Here is a 16,133-nt window from a genome sequence, read left to right as displayed (position 1 = left end):
AATTCTCAGAAGTTCCCACAGACGGCGCCAACTGATCCGGGTCGAATTGTTCGATCTCCTGAGACGATCTCACCGCTGATCGACTAACTCTTCCGAAACAGGTTTTGGATCCCCTGAGAATAAAACACGGACTGTGAGCTCGTCGGGTATGTCCCCGACAATGACCCTCCGATGCTCAAGTTAGGTTGATCGAGAGAAATATGCTCTATCTCAAAGTTCGATCTCAATTAATGTGTAGCAGTTACCTTATTTACGGCGTATCGGGGTCTATTTATAGTGCACAGTTGTACGGCAAGTACTGGGCCACGTGGCCTCATCTGGTTGATTCTCATTCTAATCGAATGGCCGTCATTGTCCGGGTCTTCTGTCGGTTCCTACGACCCGGGTCGGGTCCTCTGCGACCCGCCCGCTGCGAGGTACGCGGATCCGGTCGCGGAAATGACCATCCTACCCTTAATGAAGGGCTTTTTAGTCTTATTGCAGGGGGTTATACATATACCCATCAGAGGTGATGCTCTTGGGGAAGATTTTGATTGCTTGACGCAAGGTTTCAAGATCGAAGGCGGGGCGGATGGAGGATCTATCTGCAAAACCACCAGCACATTCCACACCAAAGTGGAACATCATGTTATACAAGAAAAGATCAAGTCTGGCAGAGAGAGGGCAAAGGCAATTTTCAAGGCTGTTGAGACTCACCTCCATGCGCACCCTCATGAATACAACTAATTATTAATTAAAATATATAAAAATGAAATAAAATGAAGTGTGCCGGTGTGAGAGTGTGTGATATTTTTTAATTATCAAATAATTGAATTATATACTTGGTCCGAATTAGAATTTCTTTGTAGGTGTATCCTTCTCCATGCAACCATGAGCCTGGAGCTAGGGCTAATGAGGACTCGTTTCCATTACCTGCTCCTAGCTTCATAGCTCTAGTCGACAGACATAAATTTAGGGATGATTACACTTACACCGTTAAATTTGTAATTTATTTATTTAAATTATTTTTATCTTTAAAAAAATTACACATACACTTATCAACATTATTTATATAAATCACTCATATTTTTTTAAAAAAAATACGCATACACCCAAAACAACATCAAAATCATCATATAAATCACTCATATTGTCATTGATGATATTTGTAAATACACAAAATATGAAAAATTTATATAAATAAACTGTAAATCAAGGAGTATAAATATAATTATCCGTAAATTCTAAGACAGATCAAGTACGATAATTAGTAATTCAAGATCCACCAAGAAACTTTGAATGATAAAAAAAAAAAATACGGTGTAATGGTAAATTGGAAGCAACATAATCCATTTCCTAACATCTTCTTGTTCAAATTAAGGTGTCTCTAACTACTCTTCAAAACCTCGAATATTTAAATAATTATTACCAAATAGGTTGTCCTTATGGTGAAAAGGTTTTAAAACTCCATCTCATTTTTCACCATATGAACTCCAAAGGGCTGATTGGATTAGCATAAAAGTTTTCTAAAGTATTTTATAAAATGTTTTAAAGTGTTGGATAAAATTTTTAGAAATAAACTCATAAAATAAAAAGATAAAATATTAGGAAATTATAATTCCTTTAGATAAACATGAGGAGTTTCCCTACTCGTTCTTAAAATTTGAACAAACCCCTTCTAATCATATTAATTACAAAATTGTTGCTACTAATATTTTATAATATTATTACATCATAAAACATTAAAAGCTTATTTTTAAAATAAAATCTTAAAAACATCTTATGAAACATACCAACTTATAAAATGGTTAAGCCAAACACCCTCTTAAGTTTCTTTCAGTGTCTGAAAAATCTCACACACAATGACCATTTCAACTATTACATTGTCCACCACTCATTCACATGCCTCGTTTTGATTTTCAGAAAAGCACTTGCTTTTCCATTATGCTCCATATGCAAAGGAGATATGAGCTCTACCAAACATACTTCGTTCACTTTCACCAACCAACTACATAAATCTGTTCCAAGAGCCATGATGATTCATAGAAAATTTAGTCATCTATGGTATTATGATGTACATCTGTTCTGAAACATGACGGCTGATTACGCTAATCAAGCTAAGGTTCACACAAAATTTCCCTCGTCAGATCATAAATCATGCTTCTTTGAATTCAAACAAAAAATGCACCCATAGCATAGCTGCTGGTCTTTCAAGGGTGATGTTTCTCACATGAAAACATGTCGTACAAACACTTCCGTTAATCACTAAACAGATTTTCTGTTATTACTTCAGGTTATGAACGATAGGCCTGAGCAAGCAGAAGCTGAAAATACTTAAAAGAACCTAGTATATGAAGATGAAGTCATACTGGGAAGATTGTCAGTGATTTTCAGTAAAATTTTAAGTAGAAAGAGGACACTTGCTAGTCTAAATTTACCAATCCTAACCATATTTAGGTATATTTCAGGTTAGCATTCAAATATATGGTGCGGAGGGACAAATTAGAAATCAAGACAAGAGGTTCAGTAACCACCCACATTTATTTCCTCAAACCAAACACAGATCATATACTGCACAGGGAAAAATGTATACAATACATTGTTCTTTCAGAATAGACATAAATTTTACACGTGCTAACGAAACCTAGCTTGTGTACTTCTTTTTGAACATCAATCCAAAACTTTAAGCTTGAGAGAGGAGTTGACCGCATGACTTCACACATGACGTTGTGGCCAGCACATTCGTTATATCACAAAATGAAACTTGCCAACCAGGAGAGGTATGCACAACTCTAGTGAGAAAACGGGATATAATTATACCAGGAGCAGAGCAAAAAAAGTCGATTTACTCACAGGCATAGGAATCCATTCAGTAAATTCTCACTCGAGTTAACGGAGTCCAGTTTCTTGATCTGCACAAGGCATTGTCTTCCCAACTACATATGTTATTCACGTGCTTGAGAAAGGAGATAAGTATTACACAATCTGCAACTCAAACATTTTTATGAAACCACTCGAGACTTACATTTATTTCCCAGGAGATGCAAACCTTAATCGATCTCTGTGGCGATTCAACATCCGATCCTTTGGAGATGATGTTTTAGCTGCACTTGCACCTGCTAGACGCATGAGTTCTGCAATACAGAAATTTTATCTCATGTTCCATTCAACAATCAAGAAGACGGGAACAGAAGCCGCAACAGTTAAAACACCATTAAACAGACATGCAGTGCTGAGAACAGAAACTTCCCAAAACTGCACCTGTTAATGATTATTGTGAAGTGACATATTGACTAAGAGAAGATTTAGCGTGCCAGAAGTTGCATTTTCAACACAATTTTATGCTGTAAATGAACGAAAAATATCTAAGCACCGTAAGCCCAAGGAAATGCTATATGAAACTTTCATATCAACTCCAACGGCTGCATGTACACAAGCTAAAGCCATGTATATGTACATATCATGATAGCTGAACTCGTACACCATTCTTGCCAAGCTTTGATTGGGGGAGAAAAAGGGATTTGCAGATGGAATAAAGTTCTATACAGAAATACTTCAAAAATTGGGAAGCAGTATACTACCCGATAAATAAAGTAAAAAGGGCATCTCCGCCCCAAGAAGAAGTGTAGAAGAAGATACAAAAGAGAAAACAGAGTACTCTTTCAGAGACTAAGGAGGTAGCAACTAAGTACCCAATGACAGAGACTTGTGTATAAAATTAAGGAAAATACAAGGTGCTCCTGGGAATGCATTTGTCATTTGGAGTTCATTGCTTCAGAAAAGTAGGAGAGCTTTCATTACGCCCCAGTAAACACAGAAGGTGCAAGCAAAATAATAAAACTTGCCTCTGGTCCTTTCAAGCTCTTCATCAAGTTCTTCTTTCCATTTTTTCTGTATTTCGCTGAACCGAGAGCTACAGGCCCAAAATGTTTCACAACTCTCAAGTTAGAGGAGAAACAACACTGTTAGTTAGAACATGTGCTAAGGCCAAAAATTCCATGTACCTTGGAGTAAGTGGCTCCCGCTGAGAATCAAGAAGCAGCTCTTTAACATCCTGAGAAGCTTGATGGTTTACATTGCCAATATTTGATACACGTCTTGAACAACTCTGGGGACTTGAGCTGTACTCAACATCAATCGCAGCAGAAAATCTTCTGTTACCCACCCTAGTGGGCGACCTACTTTTAGGGGGTAAGTTGCAATTATTTGAAGCATTTTCCTTGTTCCCAGTCCCAACAGGACTTGGGGGCCCAGCAACATTCAAAGAATTGTAGAATTCATATAGAGGTGTTTGCAGCTTCTTCAGTTCGAAAGCCTACAAGAAAGTAACATAGCAAGCACACATAAAGACAGTGTTTGTTGCCAAGAAAATGGGAGGAAGGTTAGAGACTAGAGACCTCAAAATAGAATTCCTAGTTTATTTGAATGAAACTTCAAAAAACGATGCAGAAGTTTTTATCAGAATAGGTAAATCTTGGAAACCTTTGGCCGAGTCTTGTAAATCTCTGCGACTGTAAGTTATTTCTAAACATAGAATAAAAAGGAAACACTTTCTTGAAAAATACCTTTTCATCAAGAAATGCTCTAATCTTTGATTCAGTTACTTCATCATCATCCTCTGATCCTGACTGCCCTCTTGGAAACGTGAATCCACAATCAACCTCAGCAGAAGCAAAAGACCTATCTCCAGAATCAATAGTTTGGTTCAGAAGCGACACTGTTCCACTTTTATTTAACTCTGGACTTTCATCAAACTTGCATGGCCAATGATCATTAGGTTCACACATAGGATTAAAACTCTGTATCAAGAAGGCAATGCAGAAATTTAATTAGCATTGCAGTCATCTATGGCTGAAAAAATCACTGTAATTGAGGAAAGTATTAAGATTCATGGAAACTAAGCTGTGTGCTTCTTTACCTGATTACAATCACTAGAAACAGCAGTTGGCATGAATTTCATAGATGCACCAAGCACAAGATCATCATCATCAATTCGACATATGTCATCATCAAAATTGACAGGTTGCCAAAGCGATCCTCTTTCTGAGAGTCGCTCAGGATGAATAGTCGAGCATCTGGGACCACCAAAATCAACAACATCCTTCAGACCATTGCACGACCGCTTCGCCTCTAGGTTCATTCTACAGCATAAATAAACCCTTTAAGCCAATAGGTTCAAGTTACACAAAGATACCCGAATTCGTTTACCATAAAAGACTTACGACTTCTTGATATCAACCCCAATATCTGCCATCCGCTTTCCAGAACCGTCCCTCTGATCCAGATATTTAGGTAATCAGTAAAGATGGCCATACATAGTTAAGAAACATAAATCAAGAAATAAGCATCTGCTGACCACAAGCGAAGAGCGAAGCATGACATAGGATTGCCGACATTCTCCAGTAACAAATGGATGCTGAAAATAAACCATGAAGAAAATGTCAAGAGCCCGACATAATTGTTCAAGTGTACGACACCGAAAATAAGTTTTCATCACATTAGGGTGCTGTCATGTACCGGGCATGACTAATGCAGTGCCAGTGCAGTGTTAGCAACAAACTAAAATAGACTTGGGACTACCTTTAACAACTCAGATGCTGTGGGCCTCAGGTCAGGCTCCCTGCAATAATTTATGAAGTTGACCATGAAGACTCAAGTAAGACACCAAACAAATACAAGAATACATTATACCTTCACATTATTTTTCAAAGGATAATTATTCAATTTATTACAGAAAAGAGGAATTTAAGCATTCAAAGGGATAAACAGGAAAAACCCAAATGCCAGTATAAACAAACATACTTCTGTAGACATTTCAACAAAAAGTCCTTTGCTTCAGCAGAAAGATGCTCTGGTATCGGTGGATGAGATTTAGTTGTCCCAACATAAAAGAGAGCAGCAACCTAAAATGGCACCAATGGTTAGGACCCGAATCAATTGATAACATGGAAAAAAATAACATTAAAACTAGCATATTAGCACACTATAACGTGTATACCTCCTGATATTGCTGACTCCAAGGAGCCTTTCCAGTAGCCATTTCAATAACAGTGCATCCAACACTCCATATATCCGCAGAGCTGCAGACATTTAATTAGAAAATTCAGATTCAGAAATACAGATTGAGTTCAGGTGGTAGCCAAGAGATGAAAAATAATAATCCGAACACAAAAGTGCTTCCGGAAAGGCAGTATCTAAAGGAAAGGAAATAAAATAGGAGGACACAATTAAACAGGTACAAGATTGAATTATTGCATTGCCTATGTCAAACTTCAATTTATTGTAAGCAAAACCTGTAGTTGCTTGTTACCCATGCAACTTTTAATGTGTTGTCTACTTAGGAGAAATTGGGAAAATGTACAGAACAAGAATCCCCAGTCCTCACACCTTTTGGTGCCATTAACTTATGAATATTATCTGGAATAACCAAAAAGATCATGCTGTAAAGGAGACAAATACAATATAAGGTTGCACTCCTTATTGCAGTAAGTAAACTAATTTGACAAAAGGATACAGATATACACAAGTGATCGTTCTGTACGCACTACTTAAATGAATGCACGGAAAGTAAACAAATGCTAACTTCACGAGCTACTAAGGTGTGTGTTTCTACTCACTAGCTATGTCCACTCTGAACAATAACTTCAGGAGCCATCCAATATGGAGTACCCTTCATTGACTTAGCACCAGTAACAGTAGCCTGCAGCAGCATTAGATAAACAATTATAATGCAATATTTGCTGAGGTATAGAAATGGTGGGAAAAAGGAAGAAAAACATACCAATGCCTCAACTTTTTTGGATGCTCCAAAATCAGCAAGTTTAATGCATGCCTTATTGTCGACAAGAATATTTGCTCCCTAATAACATTCCAAATTATCACCTCAGGGAGATATTCAGCATGTAATGTCTCTCAATGATACAAAACCATGAAAACAAATAATACCTTGATGTCCCTGTGCATAATTTTGTTCTTGTGCAGGTATTCCAGCCCAATCAACAATTGTTTTGTGTACATTCTAATTACCTGAAATACATATCCAAAGATAATTTTTAAAAGCTGTGGAAACTAGTATGATGTTTCAAAACAATGATTAAAGTTCCATAACAAGCCAATTTGATGTACATTTTGTTGCAATCCACTTGCTAAACAGAATGGCTGATGAAATTTTTGCACATTACAGTGTTAAATTATCAATTAAACTTCCAGAAGCGAATTCCATCTCCTAACTGAAGCAGTTTTGAGGACCCAGGATGCTAGAGACAGGGAGAATTTCAGCTTTGAGATTTTGTAATGAATAACATTGATGCAAATATCTTGAAAATACTATCGGTTATTTGACACAAATTGCTAAGATATGCCATGAAACGAAAACAAATCACTTACAGATTCTGGAAAAGACCCAAATTTTCCCAAGAGAGATGAGATGGATCCTCCTGGGACAAATTCCAGCAATATATTCAATGAATCCTCTTCTCTTGCAGTTCCCAAGTATCTCTGAGCAACAAGAGAAAATACACTCAGATCAGAAGTTGAAGAGCACTAACTATAAAACTATAAATATTTATCTTGACTCACCACAATATTTGGATGAGAGAGATTTTTCAATAGATTCACTTCTTTCTCAAGCTCCCTGATATACTCCTGAAAAATTCAATACCCAATTAATCTATCAAATTTATGTGACCAAAATTTTAAGCTAGCAAAAGATATGAAAGCAAACAAATGCTAGCAAACTCAAAATAAACTGCATCTCAGTAAGCAAGCAAACAAGTAAGAAAATGCAGACTTGTCTACATGATATACCATATATTAATATTATATAATTAGAAAAACTAGGAAATTCCAGATTATTCAAACTGCAGAAATATTTAACCGTGTCGAAATAAAAGTTAATGTTTGAACACGGTGACTCTACACGAGTAGAAATTAAACCGTGTTTTACACAAATCAGCTCAGCTATATGGCATTACTTGTGTTTTCTTCGAAGCACTGTTGGCAGAAATTGCAACCTGTACACAACAAAGAGAGAACAGAAGAGAAACTGATCAACAAATTAGATACAAATTGAAAAAGAAGATCAAATTAAGGTTCTGTCCACTTATGATAGCTAACCCATGTATGGTTGTTCTTATATCTTTTTATATTTAGAAGCTTTTAATTTGACACTAACACTAACTTTGCATGAAAAATCGAGTACACTTTCCCTTTCATCAGCTAAATACTCACAAAAAGAATTTAAAACGAGAAGAACTATATCGACATTATCAACCTCTTTGACAGCCAGCAATTCACCCGAATCAAGATTCATCCCCATGTAAACCCTCCCAAAGGCGCCGCACCCAATCAACTCCCCCTTCCTCCACCGGATTGGCGGCGGCAGTGAAACCTCCTTCTTCTTCTTGGATTCTTCTTCTCTCCCTGCTTTTGACGCCGGCATTAAGTCATTCCTATCTGCAACCACACCCGCCTCCTCTCCCACGTCGGCTTCTTCCATTGGAGGCAGCGGCTCCTCCTCCTCCATCATCCGCGCCGCCTTCACCGGATTTCTTTGCGGCGTCACAATTGGAGGCAGTGCGTGAACCGGCGGCTTCGCAAAGAGTCCGATTCGCGATTTACGGATGCTCGACCCGATTTTCTCCACGAATCCACCAAACCCGGCAGGTTCTTCTCCCGAGGGCTTGAAAACCAGGGATCGCCTGACGGACCCTATGAAGTCTTGCATCGGCGGAGTTAGTGTAATGTAATTCAGTACAAGTTTGGGGGATAACACTGCTGCGAGAGAGAAATCTTAGGGCTTCTTTCTGGGTTTGTTCATCAGAGTGAAGAGAGTGGAGAGAGAAGAGGGAAAGGAGCGTTTGAAAATAAAATAATGGAGAAGAAATTGTTAAAATTTCGACTTTCACCCGCTAATATTTACACTTTGACCCCAATTCCTTTCTGTTTTTGTAATACGACCCCAATAAATTTGAAAGTTTTGAGAAATGAGCCGTTGTGTATTAGCATTTCACAACGCGAAAATTTCGGATAGTCACTAAAAAATAAAAGAAAATACAAAATGGTCTTTTGTGGGCTTAGGCCCAAAAGAGGGGAAAATAGAAAAACACTTGCTGCATATAAAATTTACTAGTCATAGAAATACAATCGTGTATGCATAATTTATATTTATTTAATTATATAAAATTAGTGTGTTTCTGAGTAATATTTTATATAATTAAAGAAATTTAAAAATATTCTAAATAATTTTAAAAAAATTTATAGATGGTTCATAGCTTGTTGAGTAAGCTATTAATTACGACCACAAATGTATGATCAATAACCTTCCACAAAGTAGTATAAATAGGCCTTCGTGAAAGATGAAATGTGTAGAGAAAATCTATGTAACAAACTACTATCTATCCTTCTCCAAGCTCTCCAACTTTTCTTGTTCTTCTTTTGTTGATCTAGCCAATACCTTTTAATCTGGTCTTGTCTGCATATTTCAAACTAATCAACCTAATATTCTTTCAATTACCAATCCCCTTTTATAAAATAAAGGCTTATCCCCCTATATTTTGAAAATTCAGCTAAAAATCTCCTTGTCTTTTAAAAATAAACTAAACCTCCCTCTGTTTTATTAAATGTAGCTTAATCGTCCCTCTTCATTCAATATAACTAACGATGTTAATTTTTTTTATTAAATGACCATTATACCCTTACTTATTTTATATCTTTTTTATTTTAGTGAATGTTGAATCTTTATTGGCTACATGAAAACCGTCAGATCTAATCAATTCATCTTAAACATTGAATCTTAAATTTATAAAAAAATCAAGAATTTAGATCTAACTAATTTTAAATATATATTATAAAAAATAAAATTATTATTTCAAAAAATAAATGAAATAAAATTAACCCCCAACCACCCCCACCCCCACCTCCCAAACCTCCCGCCGTTGCTCTCCCCACCCCTAGCCACTTGACCCTCGCCCCCATTCCCATCTGTCGCCCCCCAACAAAAGGGGGCAACAATGTTGCGCTCGCCCCCGATTTAGGCGACTCACCATTGCCCAGACCTACGCTATTCTGGGTGACGGTGATCGCCCAGATTGGGGGCGATGTCAGAACACAGGGGCGGTCTCCCGCATCTTTTTTAAGTTTCTAAATTTTGAATTTAAAAAGATTAAAAATTTAAATTAGTCAAATTTATAATAATTTATTTAAATTATTTTAAATTTAGAATAATTAAAAAGGTTTTTAAGTTTCAGTTTTGACTACTTATTTTCTAAATACATAAAATGTGCCATAATATTATTTAAATACATAGATAATTTATTTAAATATTTTTAAAGGTTAAATACATAGGTAATTTATTTAAATATTTTTAGCTAAATAATAATTTAAACTAGTTAAAATATATAATTTTTGTAATTATTAATATATATTTGTTAAGATACTTTAAAATTAAATTTAAATTAAATTATCAAAAAATTTATATACCTTTTTTTGTATTTTTTAAGTAAAAATATTTTAAAAAATATTTAATTTTTAAGATAGATGAAAATATAAAAAAAAAACACTCAAAACAAGTGAAAGATATCCAAGTTAAATATATAGAGACTATCAGGGTATTGTAGTCCAAAACGCCCAAAATTGAGGTCCAAAGCAGGTGAAAATCACCTTAAAATGCATAGGGAGCGCGACTGATGCACTTTTCGTTAATTATTAACAGAATGGTGTTTTTTGCTAAGTTTTACAAACACAATGGAGGTTTTAGCCTATTTCCAAATACAGAGGAGTTTTGAGTTATTTCAACAAAACACAGGGCGCGGTTGGGGGTTAAAATAGCTTTTAGTTTAAAATAAAATACTAATAGTGGTATCAGAGCCACGTCTGATCATATAGTGGGTGTGTAATCTTATCTTAAACACTTTCTCATCACACTAATTTTATTGTCCAACCACCATGTCCTCATTATCCAAACAAATTTGAGTCCCCATTTTCTGCAGCCAAAATTATAATTCAATGGCCATTAAAATAAAAACATATTCAGTCTCAAAAACTATGAAATATAGTAGAAGAAGGGTTACTCTGCAGGATGATAGTTCCACTTTGTCATCTCCCAAGAAAGGTAAATTGGAGAATAAAAGGCAAATGATTCAAAGGCTTTATACTACATCCAAATAGTAGTGGCAAATCATGTTTTTCCAAAAATAAGTGTTGCTATATCTGCAAAAGAAGCATGGAGCATTTTGCAAAAAGAATATCAACGCAATGCCAAGGTGCATATTGTTAAACTTCAAAACCTTATAAGAGATTTTGAAAATATAATAATGAAGGATTTTGAGGCATATGAACAAAGGGGAAGTAGGGGAGAAGAGGGTTATCTTGAAAATGTTTAGTGTAAATTAAATATGAGGTCTCAGAATTCTAATAGAAAAGAAAAAATATTTAAAAGTATAAAGGGGAACAAAAAGAAGCAAGATAAATGAAAATAGATTACATGTCGTATTTGCAGAAGAACAAATCATCTTAAGAAGGATTGTTACTTTTATGGGAAACCACAATATCGAAATTGGAAAAAGTTTGGACATGTGGAAAAAGATTGTGAGCTTAAAGAAAATCATCAAGCTAACTACATAAAAGAAAATCTAAGCAGTGATCAATTATTCTACACGTATAACTCAATAGCGAAAACAGGGGATGTTGCCTTGATAGTGACGCTAGCAACCATATGAGATACAACAAAGAAACTTTTACAGAAATTCGATGAGTCATTCAAGACAAACATCAACACAAGAAAAGGTATGCTCGTCATTAAAGATGTTATGTACATCCCTAACCTTAGAACGAATTTGTTCAATGTTGGCTAGATGATGGAGAAAGGATACACTCTATACTTTGGAGGCGATTCATGCACTGTTTATGACAACAAAGATAAAGCTCTTATAGTTGTGAAATTAAGAATGTAGGGGCATACATACTTTCCAATACAACTCCAATATCTCGTCGACATAGCTATGAAAACACAAAAGGACCACCATGGTTATAGTATAGGAGACTCGGCCACTTCAACTTTCAAATCTTAAAAATTACAATATCAAAAGAAAATGATAACAGACTTACCACAAAGACAAGTTCTCGAGGGAGCTTGTGAAGCTTTGTCTACAAGGGAAATAACACAAGAAGTTGTTTCCTTTAGGAACCTCCTGGCGAGCTAAAGCAGCCTTAGAACTTATTCATACTGATGTTTGCAGACCAATGAGAACTCCATCACATGAGTAAAACAGATATTTCATCTTATTCATTGATGACTACTCCAAAATGACTTGGGTATACTTCATGCAAGAAAAATCCGAAGTCTTTAAGATTTGCAAGAAGTTCAACATTCTTGTGGAGAATTAAAGTGCCAAAGCATAAAAGTCATCAGAAGCAATCGGGGAAAAGAATATAACAACTCAAAATTCGACAACTTCTATGAAGAAAAGGGTATCAAACATCAAACAACAGTCAGTTATAATCCCTAACAAAATGGAGTCTCAAAAAGAGAAACAGAACAATTATGGAGATGGCAAGATCAATGTTGCAAGATTATGAAGCTTCTCGAGTATGTTGACCAATCTACAACATCCAGAAAACAGAATTGTTCACTGAAAATGTGTGTGAGATATTCAATCGTGAGTTAGAGAAGATATATGAATTTGTTGATTTCAAACTTATTTTCTATACATTCAAGAATTATTGACTACCATTTGACCTGCAGACCTCATGCTCCAAGTCCCAAATATTGTCACGCATTTTACTCAGTCAAACTTAATAGACATCTCCGAAGTTCACAAAATTCAAACTACGTTTCTCTTTTTGTTTGCCAATCTAAAAGGAGCTCCGGTTCACAACACTACTACAACGTGTGAAAAGCCAATACTTCTTATTACACTGCCAACGCCCATTCCTCGCACGTTCCCCAACACGATTACTCCCACCCAAATCTTGGCGGCTTATAAATGACATGCCTCCTTCCCAAATTCTCCACCTCCGCTGGCCGGTGCCCCCACCTTAATTTCTTGATTACTCTCGCACCCGAATTCAGTTCCAGCAATCGTAATTTGCGTCCAAAAGTTGAATAGATTCTGATATGGAATCTTTAGTGGAGGCGACTTCCGGTGCGGTGGGTTCACTGGTGAGCACCACCATTCTGTATCCACTTGATACTTGCAAGACTAAGTATCAAGCTGAGAATCGAGCCCATCATCATAAAAAATACAGGTTCCTTCTGTTTAACTATTTTTTTCAATTTTTTGGGTGTCATCCTGTTTTCTTGTTGAATTTCAGTGAATTTTTTTGAAACCGTGTGATGGGCCTGCAGTGATGGTGGAAACTTATCAAGAATTCTGCTTTCTTGATAATTTGGTTGTTTTTTTGCCCCTGTTTTGGGTTGTCTTTTTTGGTGATTTGTGGTCTGTTCTTTGGTGATTCGTCTTTATCAGGAATGTCCATTTTCCTACCTGTTCTTGTTGATGCCAATGTTTCCCCTTCATGTGACTTGACTGATATATTGGTCTTTCTCATATTCAAGAAACTTGTGATTGTCTTGTCAAACCAGGTTCATGTTGTTTCTTTGGTTGCTCAATTGCTTAGCTATCTCGAATTTTGGACAAAAACACTTGGCAATTGTTGAACCTCAAAGAACTTGAATTGACTCTGTGAAACATTGTTCAAGTCTAAAACATCAGTGGTCTGAACCACTACTTCAATTTACTGACTCGTCTATTTGTCGAGTCTTATAATGCAGATACGTATGAGTTTTCGGAAGGTAATCTGAATTGGTTGTTTCTCATTTGGGCAGGAACATTTCAGATGTCCTGTGGGAAGCAATATCCACACGTCAAGTGTTGTCTTTGTACCAGGGACTGGGAACAAAGAACTTCCAGTCTTTCATTTCACAATTTATCTATTTCTACGGATACAGCTTTCTGAAGAGACTTTACTTGAGGGAAAGCGGAGCTAAATCTATAGGAACAAGAGCCAACTTGATCATAGCAGCTGCTGCTGGTGCATGCACAGTCATAGTTACACAGGCAAGGCAGTGTTCCAATGGATCCTCTGATTTCAAACTGTGGATTCTTGTACAGTTCATCTTGAATGAGGATTGATGTCTGGGTGATCTAATTAATAACTATGTCTTGTTAATGAAATCATGATTTCATGTTAGGTTTATTACCATTTGAAAGAAGCAGATATCACCAATCATCTTAAATACCACACTAGAATTGCAAGGAAGACTTTGATAAGTTGCTGTAATAAAACTCATACTATACATAGTCCGTATAATCCATGTAATAATCCTATTGAGGACTTCCATTACATTGTCCAGCATGTTGCTTCTTTTTGGTCATGATATTTTGCCGGTTGTATTAGTCTTGATTCTTTTCACATAGCTGAATTATTTAATATTTACTGTAAGTGACAATTTGATTTGTTAATTCAGCCGCTGGATACAGCATCTTCAAAGATGCAAACAAGTGACTTTGGGAAATCCAAGGGGCTCCAGAAATCTCTCTCAGAGAGCACCTGGAGCGAGTTATTTGATGGTCTCGGCATCTCTCTTCTTCTAACGGCAAATCCTTCCATTCAGGTTGGTGCTTCTCTTACATTTCTAAGATTTGGTGCCGGAGTAGATTGACTTTAAGTTCTATTAAAAAGGAGAAAGATATTCTGATTCTGGTCATAGTTGTGTACAGTATACCGCTTTTGATCAGTTAAAGCAGAGAATGCTGAAGAAGAAGAATAGGGAAAACAGTGGTGATGTAACAGCTCCGGAAGCCCTCTCTGCATTTTCTGCTTTTGTGTTGGGGGCCGTCTCAAAATGCATTGCTACCTGTGTAACATATCCAGCTATAAGGTAAAAATATCTACTCACTCATGTTTGTTATAAACTGAATGATTAATTACAACAGTAAGCATTGGCAGTGTATTACAAATACCCCTCTCCTCTGAAGTTACGATGTTACAGGCCACCCCTTTTCGTTTGAACTGGCAGTAATATCATAAACTTGATGGCATGTTAATATTCTGTTTCCAAAAACATAAGGGGTGTAATTATTCTGTGTCTAATTTTATAAGGGATGTAATTAGAATGTTCTCCTTAACGGAGGACTTTAAATGGAAGTCTCTATAGTTTCAAAGGGGGGAAGGGTTAGTCGGTGTTTACACTTGCTTGTCGCTGTAATCTACTTCAACTAAATCTGTCGGCTCTTCAACTCAAAACAACAATTCGCAGAGGGACTCCATTCCGAAACTAATTATATTTCTTATGATCTGATTGCTAAGTTAGCATCACTAAACCAAGGATCTGGATTCTGGACAGGTGTAAAGTGGTGATTCAGTCAGCTGAGTCTGATGAAAATAACAACGACAATGCTCGATTAAGATCCCGTAAAACAGTGTCCGGGGCACTCTATGCAATTTGGGAAAAAGAAGGTTTACTAGGTTTCTTCAAAGGTCTACAGGCCCAAATCCTCAAGACTGTCCTAAGTTCAGCATTGCTTTTAATGATAAAGGAGAAGATCACAAAGTCTACATGGATCCTAATGCTTGCACTAAGAAGGTTTATGTTTGTAACCAGAACCCGGTTAAAGAGCTCTTGAAGAAGTCTCGGGTTAAGTCCTATAGGTGTTAACGTACTGTCCATCGTTTAACAGAGTGATTTGGTAAATGCAATAAAGGTGAAGATGCTCCATGGCTGAATTTCTCAGTACCAAGAAGGATTCTGCTTCATTGTAATTCACTTGTTAGTATACAATTTAAGCAAGATTAGGAACAGAACCTATGTTGTCGTCCTAATTCATTGGAGAGCAAGGATGTATCAAGATTCACTAGAGTGGCCTATAGAATGAAACTGCTGTTGTAAAATTTTTGCCTCTTCCTCAGACCAAGTGGTCGGGGCAGTGACAGTCAGTTGTGAGTGTATTGTCATAGTAAAGTTTTGAGGAAATACTATTGGTGCTTTGCTTCTTGCACAAACAAGTATTTGGCTTTTCACCGTCTACTGTTGTATCTGCATATGCCTTTTGCTCTGTTTCTATGTATGCGGTGCATTATACTATTTCCAGAAGCTCCATAACCACACCTTGTAATGACGTGATCATGCAACTCAAGACATTGTAACTCAAGAT

The 16,133-nt window shown here is 36.5% G+C and overlaps 2 protein-coding genes across 5 annotated transcripts; one reads left to right on the top strand and one right to left on the bottom strand.

Moving 5' to 3' along the window:
* On the bottom strand, window positions 2,623–8,846 carry LOC105156974 (mitogen-activated protein kinase kinase kinase NPK1). Of its 4 annotated transcripts, XR_847402.2 has the most exons (19): window positions 8,252–8,846; window positions 7,953–7,991; window positions 7,558–7,623; window positions 7,366–7,476; window positions 6,925–7,005; window positions 6,761–6,838; window positions 6,597–6,679; window positions 5,978–6,059; window positions 5,782–5,882; window positions 5,560–5,599; window positions 5,336–5,395; window positions 5,202–5,254; window positions 4,898–5,120; window positions 4,545–4,778; window positions 3,984–4,294; window positions 3,825–3,892; window positions 3,005–3,113; window positions 2,864–2,915; window positions 2,623–2,771 (listed from the first exon to the last, which is right to left on the bottom strand). XR_847402.2 is itself a non-coding variant. In XM_011073252.2 (18 exons), the coding sequence occupies exons 1-17, from the start codon at window positions 8,702–8,704 to the stop codon at window positions 3,007–3,009; spliced, it is 2,190 nt and encodes a 729-aa protein (XP_011071554.1). In that variant the 5' UTR covers window positions 8,705–8,846; the 3' UTR covers window positions 2,623–2,915; window positions 3,005–3,006. The 4 variants fall into 4 exon arrangements, 3 of the variants coding, with proteins under 3 accessions (XP_011071554.1, XP_011071555.1, XP_011071556.1); XM_011073252.2 differs by having other exon boundaries at window positions 2,623–2,915; XM_011073253.2 differs by having other exon boundaries at window positions 2,623–2,907.
* LOC105156972 (peroxisomal adenine nucleotide carrier 1-like) lies at window positions 12,879–16,042 on the top strand. The gene is made up of 5 exons (XM_011073250.2): window positions 12,879–13,224; window positions 13,805–14,036; window positions 14,447–14,593; window positions 14,700–14,860; window positions 15,326–16,042. The coding sequence occupies exons 1-5, from the start codon at window positions 13,094–13,096 to the stop codon at window positions 15,603–15,605; spliced, it is 951 nt and encodes a 316-aa protein (XP_011071552.1). The 5' UTR covers window positions 12,879–13,093; the 3' UTR covers window positions 15,606–16,042.

This window comes from Sesamum indicum, linkage group LG3, assembly GCF_000512975.1.
Source record: "Sesamum indicum cultivar Zhongzhi No. 13 linkage group LG3, S_indicum_v1.0, whole genome shotgun sequence".
Taxonomy (NCBI): domain Eukaryota; kingdom Viridiplantae; phylum Streptophyta; class Magnoliopsida; order Lamiales; family Pedaliaceae; genus Sesamum; species Sesamum indicum.
This window is presented reverse-complemented; position numbering and strand designations above follow the sequence as displayed.

Coding starts and splice junctions, on each gene's coding strand:
- LOC105156974 (XM_011073252.2), bottom strand. CDS start 8,704: ATGCAAGACTTCATAGGGTCCGTCAGGCGATCCCTGGTTTTCAAGCCC. Junction 5,255..5,335: donor TGCTTCGCTCTTCGCTTGTG/GTCAGCAGATGC, acceptor TATCTGGATCAG/AGGGACGGTTCTGGAAAGCG. Junction 5,121..5,201: donor GGGGTTGATATCAAGAAGTC/GTAAGTCTTTTA, acceptor TTTATGCTGTAG/AATGAACCTAGAGGCGAAGC.
- LOC105156972 (XM_011073250.2), top strand. CDS start 13,094: ATGGAATCTTTAGTGGAGGCGACTTCCGGTGCGGTGGGTTCACTGGTG. Junction 13,225..13,804: donor CATCATCATAAAAAATACAG/GTTCCTTCTGTT, acceptor TCATTTGGGCAG/GAACATTTCAGATGTCCTGT. Junction 14,861..15,325: donor GTAACATATCCAGCTATAAG/GTAAAAATATCT, acceptor GATTCTGGACAG/GTGTAAAGTGGTGATTCAGT.